This window comes from Syngnathus floridae, chromosome 14, assembly GCF_059516105.1.
Source record: "Syngnathus floridae isolate MCC-2025c chromosome 14, RoL_Sflo_1.0, whole genome shotgun sequence".
In the NCBI taxonomy this organism is placed as follows: Eukaryota; Metazoa; Chordata; class Actinopteri; order Syngnathiformes; family Syngnathidae; genus Syngnathus; species Syngnathus floridae.
The window spans coordinates 13856587-13884575 of NC_142426.1; the positions used below are offsets into that span (position 1 = coordinate 13856587).

The 27989-nt window shown below is 43.9% G+C and overlaps 1 protein-coding gene and 1 long non-coding RNA gene across 7 annotated transcripts in view; one reads left to right on the forward strand and one right to left on the reverse strand.

Annotated features, from left to right (window-relative positions):
* The window catches only part of LOC148387936 (uncharacterized), a 60841-nt gene that overhangs the window by 17506 nt on the left and 15346 nt on the right, over positions 1 to 27989 (forward strand). For all 6 annotated transcript variants that reach the window (XR_015862592.1, XR_015862595.1, XR_015862597.1 and 3 more), the window contains one exon: positions 9620 to 9810. This is a non-coding gene — a long non-coding RNA (uncharacterized LOC148387936). The remainder of the gene's footprint in view (positions 1 to 9619; positions 9811 to 27989) is intronic.
* LOC148387937 (pinopsin-like) lies at positions 1971 to 27980 on the reverse strand. The gene is made up of 4 exons (XM_088396317.1): positions 27602 to 27980; positions 18633 to 18961; positions 9563 to 9796; positions 1971 to 5163 (listed from the first exon to the last, which is right to left on the reverse strand). The coding sequence occupies exons 1-4, from the start codon at positions 27978 to 27980 to the stop codon at positions 4891 to 4893; spliced, it is 1215 nt and encodes a 404-aa protein (XP_088252443.1). The 3' UTR covers positions 1971 to 4890.

Genomic DNA, 27989 nt, shown 5'->3' on the forward strand with positions numbered 1-27989 from the left:
TGCACAACATCAATATGTAATGTAGCACAAAACGGCAAGGGACATTTCAAAAACTTGTGGTAAATTGCAACATGCGCTTCCCTTACTATTTTCTGTTGGAGCTGCATTAAAAGCAACTATAGTGTACTACTAAATAACATTTAATAGAGTGCAGATAACCCTAAATAGCTTTTGGGAATTTGGGGAAATGGGTTGCTGGCAAAAGAGGAAAAGAATCCATTTTTCTGGAACGCAGTCCCATGCAAAACAATTTAGCCGTTTTTAATATTTATGTACGTTTACATATTCACAAAGTTGTGTTTCAATATTTACAGCCTGGTTAAGATGGGTCTTCAATTTGCTGAAGAGAAAATATTCATTGTTTTCTTTTTTTACAAGTGGCTTGATAGGAGAAACTTTCAGTGGTTTAGGAAATCTGTCAAGCAGTTTTGTAACTCAGCTGAGACTTGGCAACAGTTTTGAACACGTTGGTTGGTGCTTAGGTGCTTAGGGTTAGGGATGGACTAACCTATGAAGTACCAATTTCACACCATAATCAATGTTCTGGATGGTTAAGATCTGTAGATGCGGCTTTTTTTGAAAGTTGGTGTATTAAGTTTACATTGACAGCAAAGTTTCCTTCCTCTGCAGTTGCATTGGTCGATCCAATTTCTAATGGAATTTGAAAGTAGTCCGAGGTTGTCTGGTTCCATGCACACTTGATGAGTTGGTGATGCGAAACCAAATTGTGCCACGTAAAATCTGAATGAATCTAATGGTGCTTGAATGCGCAGCGTAAATCTAACCAAAGTTGTCGTCAGATGAAGACATATGACAAAAAAAGAAGTCTCCTGCCTTTCCAATTTAATCTGGCTGTCGTCCTGGCTGGTGATGAATGCCGTATGAGCAGCCTACTGTTTCCCTTTCTCCTTTCTCGACTCAAAAAGTGCCCTTCCTCTTACTCCTCCAGCATCTGTGCCTTTCTCATTTAAACATACGGAGCTTGCTGGGCAGCAATTATTTTGAGATTCAAAGATGATTCTCCTCTACATTTGTGGCAGTGGCAAATGGCAAGGGAGGAGAATAACAGAGATCAAGTACAGGCTTGGAAAGTGGAAGAGAGACAGCTGATGCCAGTGCGATGCCATGCCACAAGGGTGAGGACAACGAGGCACGGAGGAGAGGCTTCAAAGATTGCTATCAGATGTCATCGCCAACACTACAACCATAATGAACACAGTGACTATTTTCCTCATGAAGACAATTTTAGAAAGGTCTAGTGGGAAAGAGATAAAAAAATATATATAGTATTTAATGCACTCCGAATTTACGCAACTAAGAAATGAAATACCCTCAGGTCGCACAGTAGTCCTCTATTAGTATTGTGATTGGCAGATGATCAGCCCAACTCGCTTGGGATAGGCTTCGACCTCGTCAAGTGGGTAGCAGACCAAAAGTATAAATAAAAAAAGAGAACATGGGGAATTCATCCTCCTTCTGCACTATGGATGGATGCTTTAAGTGTCATGGGGGTTCACATTATTTTCTATTTTTTATTTTAGTGATGGTCCAGATAGGAAATTGCACTACTATACTGCCTAATGAGACAGAAATCCCATCCTCAAAGTGACCTGCTGTTTTTAAGCTATGCAAGCCCAGTGAGGGGATAAGTCAAATTGTTCCCACTTGCTATTTGGAGATGCGAGAGGCATATTGCATCGGGGGCAGCAAGCACCATCTGCTGATTCCTCTGGAGGTGTGGCCGGCCGCATCACACGCTGAGCAATCAAGAAAAGACACTGCAACCTCATTTATTTAGCATATCTTAGGCGCAGGGCCTAAAGCTTGGGGGCTCTTAGTACCGTATTTTTCAGACTAAGAGTCGCTCCGAAATATAGCTGGTTGGTTGGAGTGAAAATAATAAGCGGACGCATGAACACAATAAAAGCATGAATCCACGAAAAGTGGCATTTTATTTTAATCACAAGACACACAACAGCAGACGTATGAACGCAATAAAAGCATGAATCCAAGAAAAGCGGCATTTTATTTTGAGGAAAATAAATGTGTGACTAGATGTTCCTGGGGCACCTCAAATTGAATTGAAATTAGGAATGCGTGTCTTACTTCTACATTTCTGTGTAATTTTTCAGCTCCATCTTTAGAAAAGAAAATGCAAAGTGAGCCAAATGAAGAATCACTCTTTATGCTTTTGTATGTATTATAATTGTAGACATCTCATTTCTAAGAGGGAAAAATATCCTCATTTTGTCTTGTGTAATCCCTTGTTGGTCTTTTTTTTTCCAACTTTATTTCTTCCTGCAGGACATTTTTTCTTTTTCTAAATATGATTAACGCAAATGATAGGATGGCACAAGGCCAGAGAGAGAGAGAGAGAGTCCATAGATATACTTAACTGGACAATTGACCTGATAGTGTCTACTCGACCTCCCTCTTTTTCCAAAGCCATCTGGTCCGATGTTTTAATGTGCCTCAAGCTTATCACACTTGTCTCCAGTGCTCTGATAATAAAAGTCTATGAAAGCGGAGGTGTGCACCACTGTGCTATTTCATTCAGCTCAAGATAGCAATCTTCTTCTTAATCTGCTGTCTTGTCCTTAATGGCTTTTGTCCATTATTATCCTTTGGCAGGATTTCCCCATCATTTGTTAGGGCAGAGCAACATTTTTAGACAATCAATTATTCAAAATGATAACAAGGTCATTTTCTACTTTAAGAGGAAGAGTTCTTGTAGCGTAACAAATGGAGGGAGGGAAATTTTTTGGCGTTTTCTTGCTTCTTTTCTGGGACAATTTAATCACTCGGTTCATTACTTCCTGCGGGTCCTGTAATATATGCATATTTAATATTTAATTAGTGTAATGCTTATATTGCACAGCTTTATTATTTCTACTGAACTATAATGAATGCTTTCATTTATTTTAAGGTGGATAGTGAAACTTTTTTAACTATAAAAAAATATAATGCCGCTCACACAAAAGTATTAGATTGAATCCTGGTGTTATTTAGACTGAACAAACCAAAGGGTTGAGATTAGATCAAAACAAAGAACAGGATAAGGCTTATTATACAGGACATTATAGAAATCTACAAAATGTTATTTTTCAGTTGCATGCAATGCCACGTGATTGACTGTTGACTAGTCTGGCTTTGGACCTACGTACATGAGCTGAGATCACTTCCAGCAAGCTATGAACCTGAACAAGATACATAAGTACATTGAATTCTAAGAGGAGTGCTCGGATCTCCAGTCCTCCCAAGTCATTTGAATGCAGATACTTTGTGGCAAACGTGGCTGTTGATGAAAAATCTTGAAGAAGTTGTAAGATAAATAGAATTTGATGTCAAGGTCTTGTGGATATTCTACCAGTTCATCAGAATTTGTACCCAGAGGGCGTCCGCTTTGCCAGCAGTAAAGCATTTTTCTTTCCAGTGATGGTTGGCTGCTTTCTGTCACGGATTTTCTTCCAAACTTTTCTGGACAGAATTTCTTCCCGCAGCCAAAGCATTGAGGGAAGTATCACATCTCAGCTTTTTGCAGATGATGTGCAAGCAAAGTTCTGTTGGCTTCGTCAAGCATCTCACTAGTGCGGCTCCGTATGTGATTATAAATACACATGTACTATATTGAAGCTAAACCGACAGATTAAAAAAAAAAAAAAAAACTTTATTAAGACATCACCTCTCCAAAAAAATGTCAAAATGTCTTTAGCTTTGGTATCACCTTGTGTACCATACAATGATGTATACAAGATCTTTATAGCCCATAGGAAGGGGAGTGGGTGGGGTTGGGTGAGGCTTCTACGCAACACAAATCTGTTCAGCAATGCGATAACCACAACACTGAAATCTTAAACATTCACTGGCACCACCACAATACCGATTCTCCATCCGCTTTTAAGAATCTTCGTAAGCTATCGTAGTAGACGATAAAAGGTCGAAATAGTTCAACTGGATGCAGACAAGCATTCGACAAACAATATATACACAACAAAATAATCCTAGCAAGAACAGACTGTTTTGTTTTGCTTTAGAAAGAAGTATGACATAGTCCTCGTTGTTGGAAATAGTCTCGGGTGTTTGGTTGTAAACATGTTTTTGCAAGGCGTATAAAATGTGTCCATTTTAGCAAGACATTGTACTGCCAACACTTTGGGTTTAGAAAACAAGGGAGGGACCCTGAGTTATGGGTTTAACCAGAAACATTTGACTGTCATGCATCAAATTACAAACAATGAAAAGATCATTCCAAAGGGATTGTTCGTTTTGTTGTGGGTTGTTTTTTCTGGCAGGGGTGCAAACTTTCTCGTGCCATCTACTAAACATGACTAAATGTCAATGTGAGATTAAGCGGGATCAAACATTCTAACGGTATCGATCGTCAAGTGCACATGCACACCGGCGAGGCAACGATTCGGTGACGCTCGAGCATGCGGATCATTATTACCTTCCGATGCCACTTTAATGGCAGCAATGCTACATGTGCAATTCCGTATTAGGATGAAAAGACCATTGGGGGAAACTTGAATGCATTTTAAAGTGACAAGTGATCAATTCAAGATCTGACTAAAATGCTGATCTCGGATTGCAAAGATAAATCATCCACTTCAAAAGTATTCTTTTAGCTCGTTGCTGTTTTTTTTCTTTTCATGTCCAGGTCATACTGTAAGAGTTGTCCACATTCTGCCCTCAAGAAAACACAGAGTGTAAATGTACGACATCGGTTTAGTTCTTGTCCAATTCAACCCTAAGCAAATCCAAGGGTTCCGTCCAGAACTGCTCGGCAGCAACCTGGACACTGGTCTGAAGTGGCTCAAACTAGAGAACAGCACCACTCATTCGTGACGCCTTTTCATGGTTTTCTGCCGATGTCACGGTTATCGTCAGCGTTCACCCGTCGAACTGAGCCACGAGTGATACGACAACAGGCTGGTTGAGGTCTGAAGAAGGGGCTTTGGTGACATCAAGGGTGGGTTCCAGTTGGGGCAGCGCAACAGCTGGCTGACCCAGAGAGGCCACCATGAACAGAAAGTCATTCGTACGACGGGGACCAGTCAATGCTGCAGCCCTCGTGGGCTTGGTGGCAACTTTTGATGAACTCTTCACGCTGGAGCCTCGCCGAGGAGCCGCGCAATGTAGCAGCGCTTGGAAACATCTGTAAAACTGAGGCATAGTAGACAAGGCTTGGATCAAAACTCAAGTACAGAATCAGTAAAGAGCCTTCCTGTAGCAAATCAGTTTGCCATGTAATTTCTCGCATAGTGAGTACTTAGATGTAATTCTGACTGATCTCCCTCCTTCCTGCGTCTCGCCACATGATTCTCTTATTGTGCCAAGCACTTTTACAAGCAAAAGAAAAAGGCTCCCATATGTCATTTTTAGGTAGTCTCCAAATGATATCAAACGTACTAGTCATTCGATTTTCATTCACCCTTATTGCATTCTCAATTGCCCGAATGATGAAGTTGTTCATTTGCACTGAGAGAGCACAGAAGAACTTCATTTCATTTTTCTTTCTGTCTAAAAATAACCATTGCAGTCCCGTGTCACGCAGCTCAAAGTCCAGGTATCCAGTCGGGCTGATGGACAGATAGGAAGATTCTGAATAATTGAGTACCCAAGCAGCAGTTTGACAGCATAACAATTCATTCAGGATGCTTGGCTGTACTTGAAATTCCAGGCATTTCCAAACACGTCCATCCGCAGAGTGTATCGTTAAGACGGGAAACACGCATTTGACACTTGTATTCCTTCATTCCAAGTATGCGTGGAATCTGATCACACTCTTGAGAAAACGTAGTATACTTAGTATACGCAATGACTTGAACGTATACTTATAGTCTACTACATTTGATCATGAGTGCAAAATACGGTCAAAGTTGTTCACAGCCTGTTTAGAGAAGCAGAGACAAGAGAGGAAACGCCACGACACATTGTTTCACAAAATACAGAAAAGAGATCATTGATCCAAGAATCTTACATAACATTTAGAAAAAGTACATTGACAAAGGTCTAGCAGATATGAAAGTGGAGGGGAAATATATTGGCATTGGCATCGGTCCCATTTGCCGGGCTGTCAATAACCCGCAGTTCGTCTAAGAATGGAGGAAAGCAACGATTCTCTCAATACACTGACGATCGACCAAGGAAGAAATGGAAGGGGTTGAATTGCGCCAACACGCACGTACGCATGCGAGGGCGATAAGGTCAAACTAACGAAGAAGACAGGCACGGCGGGAACATGAATCATGGCAGGGGGATTGAAAGATGGGGGTGCACTGACAAGGTACTTTGAGGACAGAGGTGCCTTTGAGAGAGTGACGTCGGAATGATCACAATGGTTTCGGACAGCGCTCTGAGCTACCTGATGCTCGGATATCGCTTGGCATGTCTATTTTTTAATTAGGTAATGAAGTGCGATGCCATTATCAGTTTGTCATGGTTTTGTCTAAAGTCTCAAATCTACACATACAAGGATACTTGTTTAGATCAGGGATTGTCAACTGGTGGGCCGCGGCCCTCGAGTGGTCCACGTCAATATTGTAGGTGGTCCGCGAAATTAGTCATGGAAAATAATTGTAACCGTTCTAAAAATAGAATTGATTTATTATTGAGAGTTGATTTGTTTTCCAGCTGATTTTGTGAATCATTACCCAGCCAAACCAAATGATGTCAAATGTAGCTGAGATTCCCCAAATAGACATACCGTTGCAAATAAATAGCCTGTATAGGTCTATCCTCCTTCGGTATATTCAGTGGGAATTTTCCAAAGGATGTGCGCTAATCTTTGCCGCAGAATAGATTCCAGTGGTCTGATAGTTATTAAGATGCTGACAGTCACTTGAGTGCTGTTTAAAAAATCTAAACAAAGTGATTCCATGCTCGGATGCTTTGCTTATGGGCATTACTATGATAATTGGATGATTTGATTTGCGTCCACAAACAGTGAGATGGAGTAGCGTTCCGGAACTGAAAAACATGAGTCAATATGATTTGAGCGCAAACTGTTTTAGAGCCACATGCAAGAATATATGAAGGAAAGGATTCTTCCTTTTGGTCAGGATGTAATTGGTATCGTGTGTGTTGTACATGTACGACATGAGCATGAAATTTCAGACGCATCAGATTTGCGGACAGTTGAGTTTGATGTTTTCATATAGCACAAAAGCTGCGCGTCTTAAATGACAATAAGTGAACTTCCCGGACGACTGAGGAGGAGGATGCTTATATTGTAATAGGCATCGTATTGATTATTTTCAGGCACCGCTTGATCTAAATATAGTGGAGTCGTCTAACGTGAAATAGTCCCGAAGAGCTACAGTGCAACCGTGTTTTGGAAAACTATAGCAATATAAAAATATATATGGATGTTTGGAATTGTGTTTTGGGAATAAGTGAAGATTTTTCTTGTACGTATTAAAAATGAGGCTGCTTAATGTGCTCGGACGGGTCTGTAAGGTCTCCGAAAGGGGCGACAACTTCAAACGCCGCCCGAACAACCTCAAGATTGTTCCAAATTGTCAAGCTGGCTGTGAGCTGTGACGGTTTGCAAGATGTTCCGGATGGGCAGATAGTTAATTAGGCATCATGAAAATGTTTCATCTGGACGTTATTCACTCCAGTGCTTTTCCGTCTCTGCAACTTTGTCAATGACATGCAAAACACCGTTGGTTGACGGGAATCAAAAAGAGTATAGAGCGAAAACGTACCCACAGGTCCACGGTAGGAGTTCCTGTTCCCGGTGGCCTCGTTGGCACTATTGGTGCCACTGACGGGTGACGGGAGAATCGCACGCCAGCTGTTCCTTGTATCTGTACAGCATTTTTAGTCTTCAACTCGCCTCAACTCACAGTTTCCATAGTAACGGGCTGGGAGGAATTGAAGACTGAAAATGACATACAGGACATTGGAGTGTTCCCATCAGGCTGTCACACAACTTGGTCAATGTGTTTGGTTCTCATTTCCAGTGAAGCCTTCTATTTGTAGCTGAGCGGAGGTCTTGTGTTTGGAAATGGAAATGAGATAAAACTGCTTCGTATCAGATCTTTAGCAGCATGGGCGATAATTAGAGGTATCGATGTTTTTTATTTACGTATGTCATGGCTAACACACACTGGGCGATTATTAGAATACGGGCGATCATTCGAATAAATACGGTACTCCCGATTGACTATACTGCACCCCAACAGTGTACCTGCTGTGTGTCAATATCAGATGCTGAGAGGCTCCATTTAATACACTTGTGTTGGACACCAGGGGATGAGAATGTCCTGGAAATGTAAGCCGCATTTAAGGCATCCAGACATAACCATTATACAATACCTGACCTCAAACTTCAACACTACTTTGACATGCTTGGCAATGTTGCTCATTAAAGATGATTTAAGACTTACAATAGACTAAACGAACACAGTTCTCGTATAAACATTAATACTCTTAGTTGGCCATGAGGTTTCCAGACTGTGGAATGGAATCAATAGCAATAAAAGATGGACAAGAAAAATGAGTCATGGCTTGAATACAAAGAGCGTGTTAACCCTCCATATGCTCGTGTTCAATCCGATGTGGTTCAGCACATGTTAATCACCAACTAGTCATTCCAAGGCATATTGTTCAAAATCATTTGCAAGTCCAACAATCACCCTTAGATGCATACGTAGTAGGTGGGTCAAAAATGACTTGGTGAGTTTTTTGTTTTTAAATATCTTCATAATAAAAGCTATCTTTTCATCTTCCAGGTATTCCTAAAAAAGCATGTTTTTGACATAATGTCATTTCAAATTTTAACTTACTTTTTATACATCTTAAGAAATTGTAGTTGGAAAAATGTCACCAAAGAAAAATGGATGGCCATGAGCATCTAAGGGTTTGAAACTAGTTTGAAACCCTACTCTGAAACCCTGACCCTACTTTGAAGCCCTAACCCTAGTATGAAAGCCTACTTTGAAACCCCAACCCTAGTTTTAAACCCTAACTCTATTCTATTCTATTCTATTCTATTCTATTCTATTCTATTCTATTCTATTCTATTCCAGTATAGAAGAGTAGAGCACAATATCCCTAAGTAGTTCATAAAGAAAAAAATGTGTGGTTTTTTTTTTTTAGGTAATCCATCACACTGTCTGGAGTGGGCATCGAGACCCGCTGAGAGTGTTTATAATAACATGCCATTGTTAATTGTACTGCAGGTGTCCCCCATGGTTTAGATGCCACCACTTGCAGTGAGAACTGAATTAGAAATGCTATATAAATGTGTTTATTTTTAGATAGGATGCTACTTAGAGCCTTTATCCGACTTTACCACTTTATGTTGCCCTCTGATCTGTAACAAACAACTATGGGGACAAAGAAAAGATTATAATATAGGTATATTTTCTAGTACACGGTGTCATTTAGAATCCAATAGAATCCCTCAAGCGGAATCCCATGTTAAAAGCCATTTGACCATAACTGGTGATGCCTGATCATCTAAAGTTTAGGTCCAGACTAGTCAAAGTAGGGTGTGAATGGCTGCAGACCATGCATTCACTAACAAATGAGTAGATAAAGGGACCTCCCTTACCTGTTTATTCATGAAGACATATATGACCGGGTTGATGACTGTGCTCGTCTTTGCCAGGACGGAAGGGATGATACTGGCTTCGGGCGTGACGAGGCCAGGTGGTCCGAAAGTGGCCAGCAGCGCCATGACTCCGTAAGGCAACCAGCACATAAGGTAGCAGATGACCATGATCACCACCATGAACAAGACTCGCTGCTCCCGTTTCCTGCTCATCGACGAATTGATCCCGCTCACCTGTCGACGGCAAGGTAGGAAAGGGAAAATTGGTTTCAGGCAGTGGCACTTTCCACAATCCTGATCTGTCCTTGCGGTGTCAGCAGGATTTCCTATTGTGTTGTTGACATGGAGCCCCCAACAAGGCTCCAACCCGCAACATCACCTGACTTGCCTCACAGGTTAGGCATCACGTGTTTAGAGGATATGAGGTGGAGGGAGACACAGGGCCTTTGATAAGCGCGTGATGATAATGTTATCAGGTTTATAGGTTCTTGAGAACCTCATGACGGACGGCAGGATCAAGAAGTGCATCAAGAGAAAATAACTATCATTGAGGGAAGGGGAAGAGGCATCTGAAAATGTCATTTTTTTCTGGTTATCCTCTCTGGATTGCTGGGAGAGCTTGACAACACAAACATATAATAATATGATAAAGCCCCACACGAACTAGGAAGGCAAAGATTTCATTTTGTATGTGGATACTGCAAGGCAAGACCCTGTAAGCTAAGCTGGTGTAAGAAGGTTTAGGAACTTTTCTCACATAATGCATTATTCAGTTTGCCCCCCCACTGACCGAGCTGCTATAAGTTGCTCGTTTCTGTTAATTCCCTTACTGTCAATCATTCTGTAACATTAACATAAGGTATAGTGTCCCACCTGATTTTTTTTATTATTTGGTATTACTGCGACACACAATGGAAGTCCATTTCCAGTCCTAATCAAAAATTACAGTCAAAACATACAGTCCATAGAATGTCTTTGTTTTGTTTTTTTCATCTTTGAGATCATTTGCTCCAAAAAAATAAGCCACGGGTATTAGGCAATGGCGTGCAAAGAACTGTGGACGCTTGGGCTAATCATCAACATGACAATTAAAAATCGTGTTGAAGAAAGTGGTACTCCAGTGGCATGCAGTTGATAATTGTTTTTAAAATGTTGTAGGTCGAGGCAGCTGGCACTGAGATTAAGGGGCTGGAACAATATTAAAGGTGTAAAAGAACGCTGTGATTTAACAAGGCACCATGGCACACTCGCTCTTTCGGAGTTAAACATTTAGAGTGAACAAAATGCAAAGTCATCGTCAGTGACACACAGTCTTTTTTTAATTAAACAGTGACTGTCTTTTTCGAATATTGCAGTGAAGTTTAGAGAAGCACCGCAGCAATTAAAGTTGACACTCGGCTCTGTTCTCATTCAATACGTCAACCGTGATCTGCCTGTGGGAGACGACTGACATTTTTACAAACGCTGTGGAAGAAAGGCAAACACAAATGGGGCAAATGAACTCTTCTTTAAGTGGCACTTAAGTGGCCACAGTGCCCACATAGACTTTGTTGGTGAAAGTAGGTTCTTTAAATTTACTATTCAAACAGTGCTTTTAGTCAGACATGGAAGATTTTTCGGCAAGGTCCGGTAGCCTTTGAATCTCAGAACCGTGAGGCAGATGTTCGAAGCGGCCGATATGGTTTAAGAAGGCCGAGGTTTAAATCATTGCACCGGCACGTCGGGCTTAGCTGAGATCGGGCCACCAAATTGCCCAACATGCTCAGCAAATCTTAAACTTTGTAGGTAATCAGTTGAGTCGTACAGTACAGCAGAACAAACGTTTACTTTGAACAACACGTTGTTAATCATCCTCCAGAGGCTCTCGGGGATGTGTTCCAAATATGCAAAACGTGTTTACAAGCTAATGCTAGTAGACAGACGCTTTCATTTGTTTAGGCCTAGATGCTCACTTTCTCTCAGTGTCAGGGGATTTGACAGCCGATGTGACTCCTTTCACATCTCACAGCAGGGAAACGCGTGGCAGCTGTGTCCCATGCAATCCTAACTCACTCTTGTGTTCTTAATGAATTGACATGATCGGTTAATTCCGAGTCACTAACTAATTAGAAGGTTGAAACGAGTGGTTGCCAGACTGGTGAGTGAAAATCACCCCAGTCTTTGGAGGCAGGTATGCACCGCCTGCCGCTGCACCACCTGTCCTTCTTTCAATTCCTTTTCAGTTTGTCGCAACACAAAACTGGCTATTCGACCGTGAGATTGGTGGCAGGCAGCTAAAAAAAAAAAAAAAATAGTATGAGCCAAACAAGAGAGTCAGGGGAAAAAATAGAGCAGATAGAGTACAGAGAGTGGGATATATCAGATCGGTTGTTTCAAACATGTGGAGGAGAGGTGCAGCAGGGCGAAAGGAGACCCGAGAGGTGGGAAAGTCAAATTTGATCAAAAGCAAGGCGAAACACATTATTTGCCTCAATTTACATATCAGCAGTTGAGGGCGGGCGGGGATGAGACAATGCTTTTATGGAGAAACTGTAGCGGAGTATATTTTGAAACGAACCTATCCAACCCTGTCAATGAAGCAACGACCGTAATTTTCGGACTATAAGTGGCGTTTTTTTCTTCATAGTTTGGGTGGGGGGGGCGACTTATAATAAGGGGCGACTTGTGTTTTTTTTTCAAACCCCCCCCCCCCAAAAAACAGTGGAACCGCGATGTAGCAAGGGATTACTGTCATTTGAATTTCAAGTAACGTCAGCAACACGACGTGGCGCGGCGGTTGTTTACAAAAAGGACAAAGATTGATCACGGGATGACAAAGAGCCCCACGTACGACCTGCATCATTAGCGGCTTAGGAAAAGGAGATGACAGCATTTTGGACAGCGACGGTCCCTTTCTATGAATATAAGAATGAAAAAATGCTCTGTGGAATACATGTTCCATATCAAATCTAAATCTCGACACCACTTTGAAAGTTAAGATGCTGCAAGCTATATACTGCATGTGTCTAATTTGAAAGGACCAAAAAAGGGCATGTTGGATAACATCTCTGCATCCAGCGCTCTTGACTGGCACCACCCCCACTTTCCTTATATGATCACTTGCACGAGCATATCATTTCTAACATCAATATGTGTGTGACAGAAAGTCGAGAAAGCGTGCGAGGAATGGACTTTTTAATGGAATTAAAGTGGCACGTTTTCGGGCATCGTTAAAAGTGGAAATGATTCCACATGCTGGAAAGTACAACTTCTTTTTTGGGGTGGGGGGGGGTTGTTCTTTTAGTTTGAATCCTGTTTTTGTGCCTTTGGTGTAAGTGACAGCAGCAACGACATGACAGTATCAAAGCTAACCAGACTCTTGGCACCACAACATGAACGCTTCTCCCAACCGTTGGCAATTTAAAGCTTCCAACATGATCGACTCAGCCAGAAGGTGTTAAAACGAAGCTTCAACCTGCGAGCGACAAACTTGTGGCAGTGGGGACTATGAAACGATTCGATTTTTATCTGATCTACAAAAAGCGGTGGTTGTGTTCTCTTCCTCTTCAATTCAGTCTGACGAATAATGCCAATGCTCATTTTTAAGGGGTGATAGTTTTTTCCGCAGAAGTGTCAAAGACATGGATGCAGCACTTTTAGCTGGCTTGTTTCACTTCAGCAATCTGGTGCCTAATTCAAGCCGTTGTTGTGCCAGCGCACTTGATGGCTGCTAAACATGATTGATTACAGTGTGCTAGGTTTGTTCTTTGCCCCCCAACAACCTGCTGCGGCCTGCTAACCCTCCGCCTGAATACATTTCCAAATGCTTCTCAAACACTTCTGCCCGATCGACCCTTGCGCCATCTTTTTCCTTCAACATCTCATTAAGGTACACGCATGCTTGTGATTTGAACTTTTATTCAAGAAAAGCTGTCCTGCACTTGTTAAGTTTATTCACCGTCTGCTTGAGACAAACAACTTGAAAAAGAGTGACGGATGTATGGGAAGAGCATTGAAGTAATTCAGAGAAGGATGGGGACTGAATGTGTGTGTGTGCGTGCGTGCGCGTGTGTGTACGTGTGTGTGCGTGTGCACTTATCTATATTAGCTGTATATATTCAAATTGAATAGCCAGAAATGTACCTTCGTTTTACACTGCAGTGCTGCGAGGACCTCAGGGAGGCTACTCCACACTACCATATGGAATTGACTTTTTGAATTGCAGACCCAAGGGTTGTTATTTTGCTTCAGATTGCTTTTGGAGCTTTTTCCTGATACCATTTTCTTTTTTTCTAATTCATAATAAATTCAAAGAGGCTCTTTGGCCATTAAAGGCCAAACTAAAAACAACATCTGCTGAACGTAAGCCTGGGGAAGGCAGGAAAATAATAAATAGTTTGCGGGTTGTTTTGTTTCTACGAGGGTGGGCCAATCCCCATATTTCATGTAGATGATGATATTTCTAATGTAAATGATCCTGATTGTCACCATTTCAAGTATCTCAGTGAGTGGCCTTTGAGGGATGTTGAAGAGTCACATGAAATAGAGAAGCCTCAATTCCTAACATGCATTACTGCCAACTGGTTTCAACTTTGTCTGAAGGAAGTCAAGATGAAAGCTTCACATATTAAAACATTGAGGTTGTTATTTTCAGACTTTATGTCCCACTTTGCCAAATGTGAGGGGAATTTGAAGATGTACCATATATGGCATTTGATGACAGCTGTCTAAACGTCACGGGACAGATGGCTTGAACTCAAGTCACTAATCATTTGGGCTTTGATTTACTGGGTCACTCATGCACATCGGAAAGCTTTTACTACCCCCACTACAAACTTGGATCGATTAATACTCTATAAGGTTAACTTTTCTTTAAATGACATTACATCTAGAAGACTGCATGTCGCATACAGTGTAGATTGAGTGAACATTGCCTTTAAATACAAGAATAGCCATTGAGTATTATAATAAAGTGGGTGTTGGAGTACCTCAAGGTTATTATTTCAATATCCAACTGCTCTAAAATATGAACGCGCTCATTCTAATCAGCTTTAATAATTGAAGAGGAGTAAATGGCTTTTGGCCTGCCATCAAATGAACATATCTCCATTTTGAAGTCACCTACTAGAAGTGATCACACGTACATCGACATGCCCGTATAAGTCAGATATATATACACGTAAGTCGTATATATACGTATATGTTTTTTTTAAATTCTGCCACGATTGTGTGTTCAGTGTGTGTTAAGGTTGAATTCCTGCATGTATACAGAGTCAGTGTAGTGAGGAGCATGAGGAGCCTCGGCAGCAGAAATGGATATCGATTAGTGTGATGGATGATCACATAAACAAATCTGCTATTTTAGGAATGTGGTTATTTGATGGGAATCGGCTATTGGGAAATGTATCTACTGTACATGTATGTACTATATGCAACAGCAGCAACCGTTTGGTGTCTTACTGTAAAAGGACCAGAGTAACAGATGTTGTCCATGTAGAAAGTCTATTATGTTCCCACTAGGGATGGCCTGAGTAATCAATGATTTGATCATTAGGAATTCGCTCAATTGTGTTTTTTTGTATCTCGAAGCACTTTGAGGTGTGCGGTACTACTTAGCTTAAAGCAAGATACGTGCAATTGATTCAGTGCGAAGAAGGACATGACATCAGCTATGGCAAGTTGAACTTTATCCATACAGACTTTTGCTATGGCAACGCTTATTGTCATTAAGATTGTTTTATTCTATTAAATGCAAATCCTTCATAGAAACAGGTCTTGAGAATCCCAGTTCAACTTAAATGACTCTTTTCAATCGACTGCTCAATCGATGATTCATTTATTAAGTCATAGACCACGTCCTAGTTCCAGCAAAGTAAATGATTGAAAATATGAGGGATGCCGACACTGGGTATCGATACTTGATGATGTCATGATGTACATACGTACGAATATCTTGCTGTTGTGACGAAAATGCGTTATTTTCATCAAATATCGCTCAAAGCACAACGCAAACTCCACTAAGACTTTTTTGGAGTGGCAACTTGTCAATACTGACACTGCAACATCCAACAGCATGTTTTTGGAGCAATGTTGCCTCACATTTGATTGACATGTAGCCTACGAGGCATTTCGGCGATGCTGTTTTTCATTCCGAACCAAAGGCGTGCTGCATCAAATGAGTGCTGAAATAAGAGATTAAAAAGAATGTCAAATATAGTGGATAGACAGGAAGGAATACAGACACCACGTTACTTGTGTGTATTAACTACAAAATAGAGTAGAAACAAATAGAGTGCAAGGCTGCTTCTTGAAAGCTTTCGCAGAACAATTGGATTGATGCTCTGTTGCATATGCACTTCTTTCTCTTAGCGGATGTACTATGAAACAACAACAACGCGACAGAAGCGTCGTTGGCAGCACGTCGGCGATGGGGCTAGCCAGACAGAATTGATCGTATTTCATACGGAGCATGATTTACAGTGGGATTATCTTGAAGTATCTCCATACGGTTGACATGGCTCCAACAGCCTGAAATTCTATGTCAGTCGGGCGAAGTAGTATGGGTGTGATAGTATCGTAGCACTTTTTTTTCGAGTCCGAGTACGTGTCCAGACATTTTCCCACTTAAACCTATGTCAATTTGGTGCAGCTGCGCTATCAGAACTTTGGCTAGAGGCATGTGTTTCGGAATCGTCCTATTTTCATGAATGTGGTGCACTCCTTGACGCCACAAGGGACTTTCTGCAAATTTGGCACAGATCCTTACGTACGGGGATGAAATGATGGGATTTTGACGACCAAAAGTCAAGGTTACCGCGAGATGATAGCTTGGATGAATTTTTATTGCATCTTGGCAGGCCACTACTTTGGACTCAGAAAGTAACAGATTAGACTACGATTTTTGAAAGCTTTTGGCCAAAATAACATGATTCAAATATGCTGGAAAACCCTTCCAAAATGTCAAATAGCCAGATCGTAAATTCAATTTAACTAACTTGACTGAACTTGTGTTCAATCGATGACTTTCTGAAAGTGTAAATCAAAACATAGCATGGCAGCGCTCTCGATTTATTTTGTCTCTGTCTTGTGATATCCTAATGAGTGGTTATTATTCTAACAAATAATTTTGGTTTCCCTATGCAACAACAGGGACTTGATTTTTTCCAAGAGCGCTTGAGAGGCACAAAAGGCACGTCTTCCCACACCTAGAAGAAATGATTTTACTTGACGGTTAAGTAGATGGTTGAATTTATTTCATCCCGAGAGCAGCTCATTTGCATGGAAATGTTCTTCAGCACCCTGTGCCTACGTTGGGTGATTTGATAGCAGGTCATTAGCATTAGCAAATGGTCTGAGACTTGGGGGTAAAAATGCTTGCGGCGAATGAATTTACCACTGACCGACTGATACAAGGTCACTGCATTTGAAACTCGGGCCCAGCACTTTGAATGAGATTCCCGTACCAGCACAGCCATCCGCTTCTCTTTCATCTCTCTGGCAGGCTGCTACGCTTTCTCTTGATATCTTCATTCCCCCTCGACCCTCCCGCCCCATTTCTAACTGTGTCACATAGCCTAGAGGATGTTGGCGAAATTTAAAGCATGAGTGAATTGCTCCAAATCACAGGGATTTGCGAGTTGCATCATTCAGACCGCAGGTTTGGGGGACATGACCTACATGATTTACCAACTGTTTTTTGCCCCTTTTCAACCTGATGATTCCAACGTGATGTTTTCAATCTTTTCAAATCTGTTTTACGGGTGTAAAGGAGCAGTTACTGGTTTCCGCAACAGAATAAGGATGATCCCTAAACGTTGGACTGTTCAGTTTATATGTTGGTGGTTTTATTTCTTACGTGTGAGGAGAACTCAAAGAAGACAAATATTTCCCAAATTCTTGTTTTCTCATCCATCTCAAGGCCCAAATTAAATACGAATCACCCCCATGCGGACTGTTCACTTGAGTGCCCCATTATTAGATGAGGGATTTGAACTTTCCACATTTCGTTGGCACCTTCCCTTTAATGTGTCCCAAATGACAGCCCCGTCACCTTCAAGTAACACCGCAGCACCAAATAAAACGAAATGCAATTGATTCACTTTGGTTCTTTCTTCCAACACACAAATCATTCTTTTTGAAATGGACAAAAATCTCGAGTTGTCAAAGAAACAACTTTGATTTAATCAGAGAAACATTTACACACTTGTCTTGACTGAAGGAAGGTCACAGCGTTGTGCCGAGCGAGAGTGATTGTCATTCTTTCCACCACTTTGCTGTGTCAATATCACGCCTTAGATTGCAGGGAAATTTACAAGATAAAAATGGTAAATGGTGGCTTTTATCGATACCACGTGGTGCCTAAAGCGCTTTACAATGCCTCACATTCACCCGTTCACACATTCATACACCAACGGCAGGCTGCGAGTGTGCTGATGCAAAAAAACTCATGCGTTGATTTGACAGACATGACTCTCACAGATGGAGTCGTCTGCAATCCTGGAAAATTTGCTCTAGAACTAGTTGCAAACAGTGAACTTTGTTTGGGTGTTTGTGAGTGTGAGTCTATGCGCTTTCCTAGAGAGGGAAAGGACTATATAGTAGCACTTGTTCTGGCTCCCCACATTTTCTTCCAGATATTCAGGACAATGTGAATTGCTAACAATGGTTACCTCCAAATGCAGTTTCCAGATGGGCGTCATGGGCAGTCTGCTCGGAAATGTTTATTGTAAATGTGCAAACCCATCAAAAGTACAAAATTGTACTATGTGTTCTAGGGAAGTGAGCATGTTCTTTCCTGTGAGTCAGTTCAATTTGACATTTCCTAGCAAGAGTTGTTATTATTATTATTAGTAGTAGTAGGGGTACTAGTAGTAGTAGTAGTAGTAGTAGTAGTAGTAGTAGTAGTAGTGGTATTATTATTATTATTGTTATTTTTTTTATTATTAGCAGCAGCAGTAGTAGTAGTAGTAGTAGTAGTAATATGAGGATATGGGGGTATATGAAAATGATACATGTGGGTGCATTTTCTCTACTTAGGCTCACCTGATTGCTTTGATGGAGCAAACCTTCCCCTTGCCTTGTTAGAACTCACCTGTCTGATGGCGCACAGCAGCTTTCCATAGCAGAACACGATCACCATCAATGGCACAATGAGGCAGAAGATGAACAGACAAATGATGTAAGATATGTTATTGGCCGTCTTGGCTTTCCAGTCCACGGAGCAGGTGGTCCCGGGACCTTCCGGACCGTAGTGACTCCAGCCAATAAGCGGCGGCAAGGTCCAGATGAGGGAATAAACCCACGAAAGGGTGATGCCCAAGCAGATCTTACAGTAGTTGGACGAGTCGGCTTCAGTCGGGGTCATCATGGTGCTGTAGCGCTCGTAGGAGAGGACAGCCAGAGAGATGAGGGACACAATGCCTACGGTGAAATCGGAAAAATGCATCAAACCCAACTATATCAACAAACGACCCATAGCTCGTGACCATAGGTGAGGGTAGGAGCGTATATCGACCGGTAAATTGAGAGCTTTGCTTTTTGGCTCAGCTCTCTCTTCACCACAACAGACCGGTACAGGGTCCGCATTACTGCCGACGCTGCACCCATCCGCCTGTCGATCTCACGCTCCATCCTCCCCTCACTCGTGAACAAAACTCCAAGATACTTGAACTCCTCCACTCGGGGCAGGATCTCATCCCTGATCCGGAGAGAGCATTCCACCCTTTTCCGATCAAGGACCATGGACTCGGATTTGGAGGTGCTGACCCTCATCCCGACCGCTTCACACTCGGCTGCGAACCGTTCCAGCGAGAGCTGGAGATCACGGCCTGAAGAAGCCAACAGCACCACGTCATCTGCAAAAAGCAGAGACGCGATGCTGAGGTCCCCAAACCGGACCCCCTCAACTCCTCGGCTGCGCCTAGAAATTCTGTCCATAAAAATTATGAACAGAATCGGTGACAAAGGGCAGCCTTGGCGGAGTCCAACCCTCACTGGGAACGAATCCGACTTACTGCCGGAAATGCGGACCAGACTCTGGCATCGGTGATACAGGGACCGAACCGCCCTTATCAGTTGGCTCGGCACCCCGTACTCCCGAAGCACCCTCCACAGAACCTCCCGAGGGACACGGTCGAACGCCTTCTCCAAGTCCACAAAACGCATGTGGACTGGTTGGGCGAACTCCCACGCACCCTCGAGGATCCTGCCGAGGGCGTAGAGCTGGTCCACTGTTCCACGGCCAGGACGAAAGCCACACTGCTCCTCCTGAATTCGAGGTTCGACCTCCTGACGGACCCTCCTCTCCAGCACCCCTGAATAGACCTTACCAGGGAGGCTGAGGAGTGTGATTCCCCTGTAATTGGAACACACCCTCCGGTCCCCCTTCTTAAAGAGGGGAACCACCACCCCAGTCTGCCAATCCAGAGGCACTGTCCCCGATGTCCAAGCAACGTTGTAGAGGCGTGTCAGCCATGACAGCCCCACAACATCCAGAGCCTTTAAGAACTCCGGGCGGATCTCATCCACCCCCGGGGCCTTGCCACCGAGGAGTTTTTTAACTACCTCAGTGACTTCGACCTGAGAGATTGGAGAATCCGCCTCAGAGTCTCCAGGCCCTGCTTCCTCAACGGAAGGCGTGTAGGTGGAATTGAGGAGGTCTTCGAAGTACTCTCCCCACCGACTCACGACGTCCCGAGTCGAGGTCAGCAGCACGCCATCCCTACTGTAAACAGTGTTGACGTTGCACTGCTTCCCCCTCCTGAGACGCCGGATGGTGGACCAGAATTTCCTCGAAGCCGTCCGAAAGTCATTCTCCATGGCCTCACCAAACTCCTCCCACGCCCGGGTTTTTGCCTCAGCAACCGCCGAAGCCGCGTTCCGCTTGGCCATCCGGTACCTGCAGCTGCCTCCGGAGTCCCGCAGGCCAAAACGGCCCGATAGGACTCCTTCTTCAGCTTGACGGCATCCCTTACCGCCGGTGTCCACCAGCGGGTTCGGGGATTGCCGCCACGACAGGCACCAACGACCTTACGGCCATAGCTCCGGTCGGCCGCCTCAACAATGGAGGCGCGGAACATGATCCACTCGGACTCAATGTCCCCCGCCTCCCCCGGGACGTGGGAAAAGCTCTGCCGGAGGTGGGAGTTGAAGCTCTTCCTGACAGGAGATTCTGCCAGACGTTCCCAGCAGACCCTCACAGAGCGTTTGGGTCTGCCAGGTCGGACCGGCATCGTCCCCCACCATCGGAGCCAACCCGCCACCAGGTGGTGATCAGTTGACAGCTCCGCCCCTCTCTTCGTCCGAGTGTCCAAAACATGCGGTCGCAAATCCGACGACACGACTACAAAGTCGATCATCGAACTGCGGCCTAGGGTGTCCTGGTGCCAAGTGCACACATGGACACCCTTATGCTTGAAGATGGTGTTCATTATTGAAAATCCGTGTCGAGAACAGAAGTCCGACAATAGAACACCGCTCAGGTTCAGATCGGGGGGGGGCCAGTCAGAGCCCTTCAAGGTGAATGTTGGGGTGAAGCAGGGTTGTGTCTTGGCTCTAGTGCTCTTTAACACCCTCCTCTCTGCCATTACGTGCCTCTTCCATTGTGGCAAGGCTCATTAAGATGGTGTCCAGGTGGAGTACCACCTAGATAGGAGCCTCTTCAACGTCCGACGGCTCCAGGCCCACACAAAGACCAAGTTTGATCTATGACCAACATCAGAAAGTATGCTGATGACTGCGCTGTATTAGCGAGCTCACAGCCCAGACTCGATGCAGCATGCCCTCAACACCATTTCCAGCCTGTACAAATGGAATGCGATGGACAGCTAAGAGATGTACTACATATGTATGTACGTTTATTTATCGATTTACCACACAGAAAATATGCATTGAATCACGTTTGTTCTTTATTTTAGCACATTCCAAAAAAGCTGCCAGTCGTCATTGTAGCACGTAGTTATCGGATCTGATCTAATCTTATCATCCAAACCGATTGGCTATAATTACCTCGCAGCAATGATGCGTGGAATTGGTCAAACAGAATAAAGAGAGGCCCATTGAATGATCAATAAACAGAAAATGGGCACTGTTCTTCTATTGATTTGAAAATAATACCCACGGTGGCTACTCAGTCAGTCAGCTGATCAATGTGCTGAAATCGAGTCCTGCTACTGATTTAATTGGGCAGCTTTAGTAATACCGGTTTTCACATTGGCATGAAAGTTAGACTGGTTTTCAAATCTACCACAGTGTTTTGATTCTGGCCGCTTGCGGCTACTCTTTCCGTGGAGGTGCTGTCATGAGATGAGTGGCAGTGTGAAGTTCTTGTGGCTCAACTTTCAATAACTGTTTTATACTTTTTTTCTTTTTTGGGGGATCACAACCTATGTGCCAGTGAATATAGACTGCCTCTTTTGGTGTACTTGTATTTGTTGAAAAACATTTCAAGATTCAGTTGAAGAAAATGGACATAATTCTTATTACTTAATAAATCAATCAAATAGTGTGCACGACCTGACATTTTAATGTGTGTTGAAGTGTTTGACTGGCACAGCATCTGAACCAACACAATTTTCTAGACTGTGCTAATATTCCAGACCAGTAAAGTAGGTGATCTCCAGTCAAGCCAACATATTTAAATCTACTAGTTATAATATTGTGTTTTCCGTAGCAATTACAGGTCCCCTTTTTATGATGCCATCTCCCGCTGCTTGAGGCGGCCGTTCAGTGTAGTCGAGAGCGCAACTTTTGCTCAACCGCACGGCATCTCGAATCAAATGAACGGATCAAAGGCAACGGCTGAATCTAATTTCCCGAAATCAAGCACGTTACAACGAGATAAAGAAAGGATCTTTATTCTGTCCTAGCTCTGACGCTTTCTTGCGCCTCTCGCTTCAGAGTCTGATAGGAAGCATCAAGCTCATAATGTCACCACTGATACAATGTAGCCAGGAAAAGGCGGACTGAATGAAAAACGTGGGATTGAGATGTTTTTCCAATGCAAAAATATAGAACACAGCAGTGATCCTCCTCAGTCACTATCTAGTCACTAGTTACTGGTGACTCGTATGTCTCCAACGGAACCTCAGAACGATGTGTGTTCTTTCCATGCTAATATCAATTTTCACTGTCATGACAAATTCACCTCAGTCCAACCAGGTGTTGCGTCTACAAAATGTCCAGATTGATATGCACTCGCTCCCCTCTGAACGTGTGCATTCATCTTTGTGCTCACATTATAGATATCCAAGCGTGTGTGTGTGTGCGTGTGTGTGCGTGCGTGTGTGTGCGTGTGTGTGCGTGTGCGTGCGTGTGTGTGCGTGTGTGTGCGCGGGTGCGTGCGTGCGTGCGCGTGCACAAAAGGCAATCTAACTTCAGTATGCAGCAAGTGGGCTGAGCACCGCAAGGTTAATCCAGTGACTGTGTGCAGAGCCCAATTGATCCCAGGACCAGGAGTCCAACAGCATGCATGGACATGCAGCATCCATGTCATTTAGAAAAGGCAAAAAAGGAACCTTTGGAAGTCCCCATCGTCAAAGGTGAATGGGTCAAATGTAGTATATAGTGTAAGACGCGGGGAAAATGATGCAGGAGGAATTTAATCAGAACATGTATGTTGCCAAAAATGCTTGAGTCTGTGCTCCTGATAAAAAAAAATCTGTGGAAGTTCTCAATAGAATATAAGGTCTGCTGTGATTATAAGACTCAAGAGATTCAAGAGATTCAAGAGTTTTTTATTCGCCATGTTTGAGCGTGCCAAACAAGGAATTTGACTTGGGTAAATCACAGCCTCTGTTCAACGTTTAGGTGACTAACAACAACACTCAGGACATGTGAAGAACGAAAGATATTCTCAAACACGCCCTGATCTTAAACTCCCAAGAGGGCAAGGAAAAAATCAAAACTCCAGCTAGGGGAAATGAGAAACCTTGAGAAGAGACCACAGATGGGAGGGTCCCTCTTCTAGGATGACCAGGCTGCAATGGATGCAGAGAGGACACATAGTACAAACAGTGTAGACAAAAAAGGTGTGGAAAGCGGGATGTTATTGCACAGTAATGACTCTGAGACTCTAAGAGCGGTGTGAGTTCATCAGAGCGACAGCCTGGGGGAAGAAGCTGTCTCTGCCTCTGCTGGTTTTAGTGTACAGACGGCGTCCGGAGGGGAGTAGTTCAAACAGGCTGCAACCTGGCTGAGAAGGGTCTGTTGAGATGTTGCTTGCACGTTTCCTGGTCCTGGACAGGTACAAGTCTTGGATAGATGGGAGGTTGATTCCAATTCTCTTTTCTGCAGTCCTTATTGTCCGTTGCAGTCTGTGCTTGTCTTGTTTGGAGGCCGATCCAAACCAGACAGTGATGGAGGTGCAGAGGACAGACCGGATGATGGCAGTGTAGAAGGTCTTCAGCAGCTCCCGCGGCAGGTTGAACTTCTTGAGCTGTCTCAGGAAGTACAGCCTCTGCTGGGCCTTCTTCCGGACAGAGTCTATGTGGCCGGTCCATTTCAGGTCCCGAGAGATTGTGGTTCCCAGGAACTTGAAGGTGTCTGGTGAGAGAATAGTATTACTGCGGATAGCGAGGGGTGAAAGTGGTGAAGGGCCTCGCCTGAAGTCCACTGTCATCTCCACGGTCTTGAGCGGGTTCAGGTCCAGGTGATTTTGGCTGCACCAGCCGCTCCACCTCCTGTCTGTACGCAGTCTCATCACCGTTCTGGATCAGTCCGATGAGAGTGGTGTCGTCCGCATACTTCAGGAGCTTCACGGAAGAGTCACTTGCGGAGAAATCGTTGGTGTAGAGGGAGAAGAGCAGTGGACGCACCCCTGAGGGGCTCCAGTGTTGGTGGTCAGGGTGTCAGATGTGATGCTCCCCAGCCTCACACGCTGTCTCCTGTTGGTCAGGAAGCTGGTGATCCACTGACAGGTGGAGGCAGGCACCGCGAGCTGGATGAGCTTCTGTTGGAGGATGTCAGGAGCGATGGTGTTGAAGCAGCGGACTCCGACCGAGAGACTCGAACAAACTTAATCAGGATGATAACTCAGCACATATAACATGCATACATTGATGCATCAGCCTTTAAACGTATTTTCAATTTCAAGCTCCAATGACCACTTTTACTGAAGATTCACAAGTGAATCCAACATGTTCCATCTAAATATAACCAATCCGATTCTTTGCTGTTTTTATGACTCCATTAGGGGATACGTCATCCATCCACAAGCAACGCAGATGCTAATGCTGTCAGAGTTATGGCTCTTTCAACATACTTTCAATGTGGCGCTCCTCCTCCAAACTCTTGTCAGATCAGACTAAATCGGCTCCTATGGATGTGAGCGCAACACATCTTCAGAGCTTAATATCAGCGTAACACTTGACTTAGTGAGGTGAGTGTGGCTTCAGCAAAACGACATCTAGATATACTACACTATTGGGTGGCTGACTTTGTTATATGCGATGCTGTTTTAAAAAAGAAAAAAAAAAAAAAAAACGCTTCGGAACTTGATGAATTATCCCCGCAGAAGTGAAAGCATGAGAGTCTGTTTTGGGTTTATACTAGATTCAAGAGAAGGAAAAGTTCAATTTATTCATGTGGCGCACAAAAGGTTGAAGGAGTTTCAGTATTTGATATGGAAAGCAAAATGGTTGTCAATTCGCAAAGCCAGCCAAGTAAATAATAGACATAATCTTAATGTTGTGCTGAATCTGATTTACTGAGCACCTTGCTTTTGTCTTTCTCAAACACAACATTTGGATGTCCACATTTCATCCACATATCTTCTTCAGACAGTTTTCTGTGAAATATGGACTATTCCGGGTTCTCTTTAAGTGCAACACACAGCCGAATCAATGTTGTAAATTAAAAAGCAGCTTTTCAACGCACATACTAAGTAGCCAGCCAAAGATATACGAGCCCTGCCGCAAAACTGCGGCAAGTTTATGACCGGCGACTGCAGCTTATCGTGCATAGGCAAGAGAAAGAATGTCGAGATAAGACTTACTGAAAACGAATAGAAATTTGATTCAATATTTCTTTGTGAGGGCGGCTCGGTGGAGCACCGGTTAGCACGTCCGCCTCACAGTTAGGAGGGTGCTGGTTCAATTCCACCTCCGACCCTCCCTGTGTGTAGTTTGCATGTTTTCCCCGTGCCCGCGTGTGTTTCTCCGGGCACTCCGGTTTCCTCCCGCATCCCAAAAGCATGATTGGTAGGCCAGTTGAGCACTCCAAATTGGCCCTGGGTGCGAGTGCGAGTGTGAATGGTTGTTCGTCTCTGTCTGTGTGCCCTGCGATGATCGGCTGGCAACCGGTTCAGGGTGCCCCCGCCTACTGCCCGATGACTGCTGGGATAGGCTCCAGCACGCCCGCGAACCCCGTGGGGACAAGGGGCACAGAAAATGGATGGATGGATGGATTATTTTGTGATCCTATTAAAAGTTGTGCATAAGGCGACACGGTTTCATTGTTAAGACAGACGAGCTGGAGGAAATGTTTCAGAGTAGGTGAGCGTAAAATTTGGTGGATTGATGGACGTGTCCCGTGTTGTACAAACAGGTAATGAGAAGAAGATAAATGACTAAAACACAAAGCAAGAACAGCGCTGATAGATTTGCCTTTTATGTCGCAGTTTTAACAATTGTGAGGATGTGCCTTTGTAATGCAACATATTTAAAAGCGCACTGACACTTTTAGATATCTATTATTTGTTTTGCTCACTCACTCAAACATGATATCAATAAATGACGAGACAATCGTTTTTTTTCCTAGATCATTGCAAGAATGATTGAACAAATATTTTGGTAGTTAGATGATGGATGAGAAACAGACCAGTTAAAACCAAACATTAAAGCATTCATTTTTGTTTCCAGTGCAAAGGGCATGGTTGGGGTTTTCTTTTGGTATTTTTGTAAATTTGAGGGGGCGTTTACAATGAGGCGGAAGTGAGCACAGTTGACTTGTTTCGGAGCCAATGAGCGCGTCTCCCCTCATTGGACATTGCCAGGTTGTTGCGCCAGGTCAAAAGAGATGAGTTGTTTTCTGATCAAATTGCCGTTCTATGAATTATGCAGAGCCGCTGATTTGACTGCGTTTAAAGAGGTGCACACATGAGGGCTTGTTATTTTCACCGCCTGACCTGGTTCCAGGTGAACGGGCCATTTTTCATCATTTCCATCACCATGCTCACTCTTTATGATCCCAGCAAGGGTACGTAGCGACACCAGGGTCCCGTTTCTTATTAAAACTGTCCCTCTTGCCTTGCTTGCCCCTCCGCCTGCTCATAACCCGAGGAGCGTGCGCCACAGCTAAATGAGGGGCAATGGAGCATCGGCTGCCTCAGGCGCACTCAATAACTATATCCAATAGACAATAACATCGGCAATATTTAACGACCATATGCACTCTCCCTCATCCTGTGCGCGCAGTCACAAGAACCCAAATACGCCATTGCCACAATCACGACCAAGCGGTCTATATTAAGGACGCGCTTGTAAAGTCGCGTTAATGAGCGCACTTAAATGTCATCCCTAGATATACGAGCTGTGGTACTCAAGTGTCCTCCACGCAGGCTGCGGGATGCGTAAGGTTGGAACGGGGATGTCTTTAAAGGTATCCCCCAATAGGCACGATGCTCATTTACACCACAAGACGTCATTAATTGCTGCATTTAAGAGCATGATGCGCAACGGCGGAGTCTATAATTACCGTGAACTAGCTTGACCACCGCCGCAATCAACGAGGAGTGCGATAGAAAACGTGCGCATTTTTGCCCACTTGGAAATAGGCAGTTTGAGAATTGTCATTAAAAATGCATCGTTTTCACGCACGCTTAGAGAAACGAACGCTATGTTTCCAGGCTTGACTCAAACTTGTGATGAACGCAATGATTGTGAGCAAACGTGTCCTCAGTCAGTCATTCATCCCTCCGTCCATCCCTCCCTCCCTTCATTTAAATACAGAAAGCGTGAATTTAGCCGTGAATCGTCGATCTCGGCAATCTGGAAAGCCTCCGGGCGCTAAACGTCCGTCAATGATATACACAAATACGCGTTGTGGAAAGAGTAGCGTACTTACCAAAGAGAGAGTTGGCAAAGCCGTACCATACGCAGCCCTTCGCTCCAATGAGCCACCTTCCCTGTGTGCTGGCCGCAAAGCTGAACGGCGTCCCCAACACGCACACCAGCAAGTCGCTGATGGAAATGTTAATCAGGAGCAAGTTGATGGGCGAGCGCAGTATCTTGTAGCGGCAGTAGAGAACCAGCACCAGCAAGTTGTTGACAAGTCCAAAAGTGCCGATGAAGCCCAAGCACACGGCCACGACGAGGTTCCCTGTCGGACTGAGGGTGGAGCGCTGAGAGCCGCCTCCCAGGTCCGGGTGCCCTTCCCCGGCTCCGGCGTGCAAGGCACTGTTGAAGCCCGCGCAGATGCGCAGGCTCACGTTGGACAAAAGCATCGCGGCGTA

Excerpts from the sequence above, each read along its gene's own strand:
- LOC148387937 (XM_088396317.1), bottom strand. The coding sequence starts at position 27,980 with ATGCTTTTGTCCAACGTGAGCCTGCGCATCTGCGCGGGCTTCAACAGT. Across the intron at positions 18,962-27,601 it reads CTTTGCCAACTCTCTCTTTG|GCATTGTGTCCCTCATCTCT; the intron begins GTAAGTACGCTA and ends ATTTCACCGTAG. Across the intron at positions 9,797-18,632 it reads TGCTGTGCGCCATCAGACAG|GTGAGCGGGATCAATTCGTC; the intron begins GTGAGTTCTAAC and ends TGCCGTCGACAG.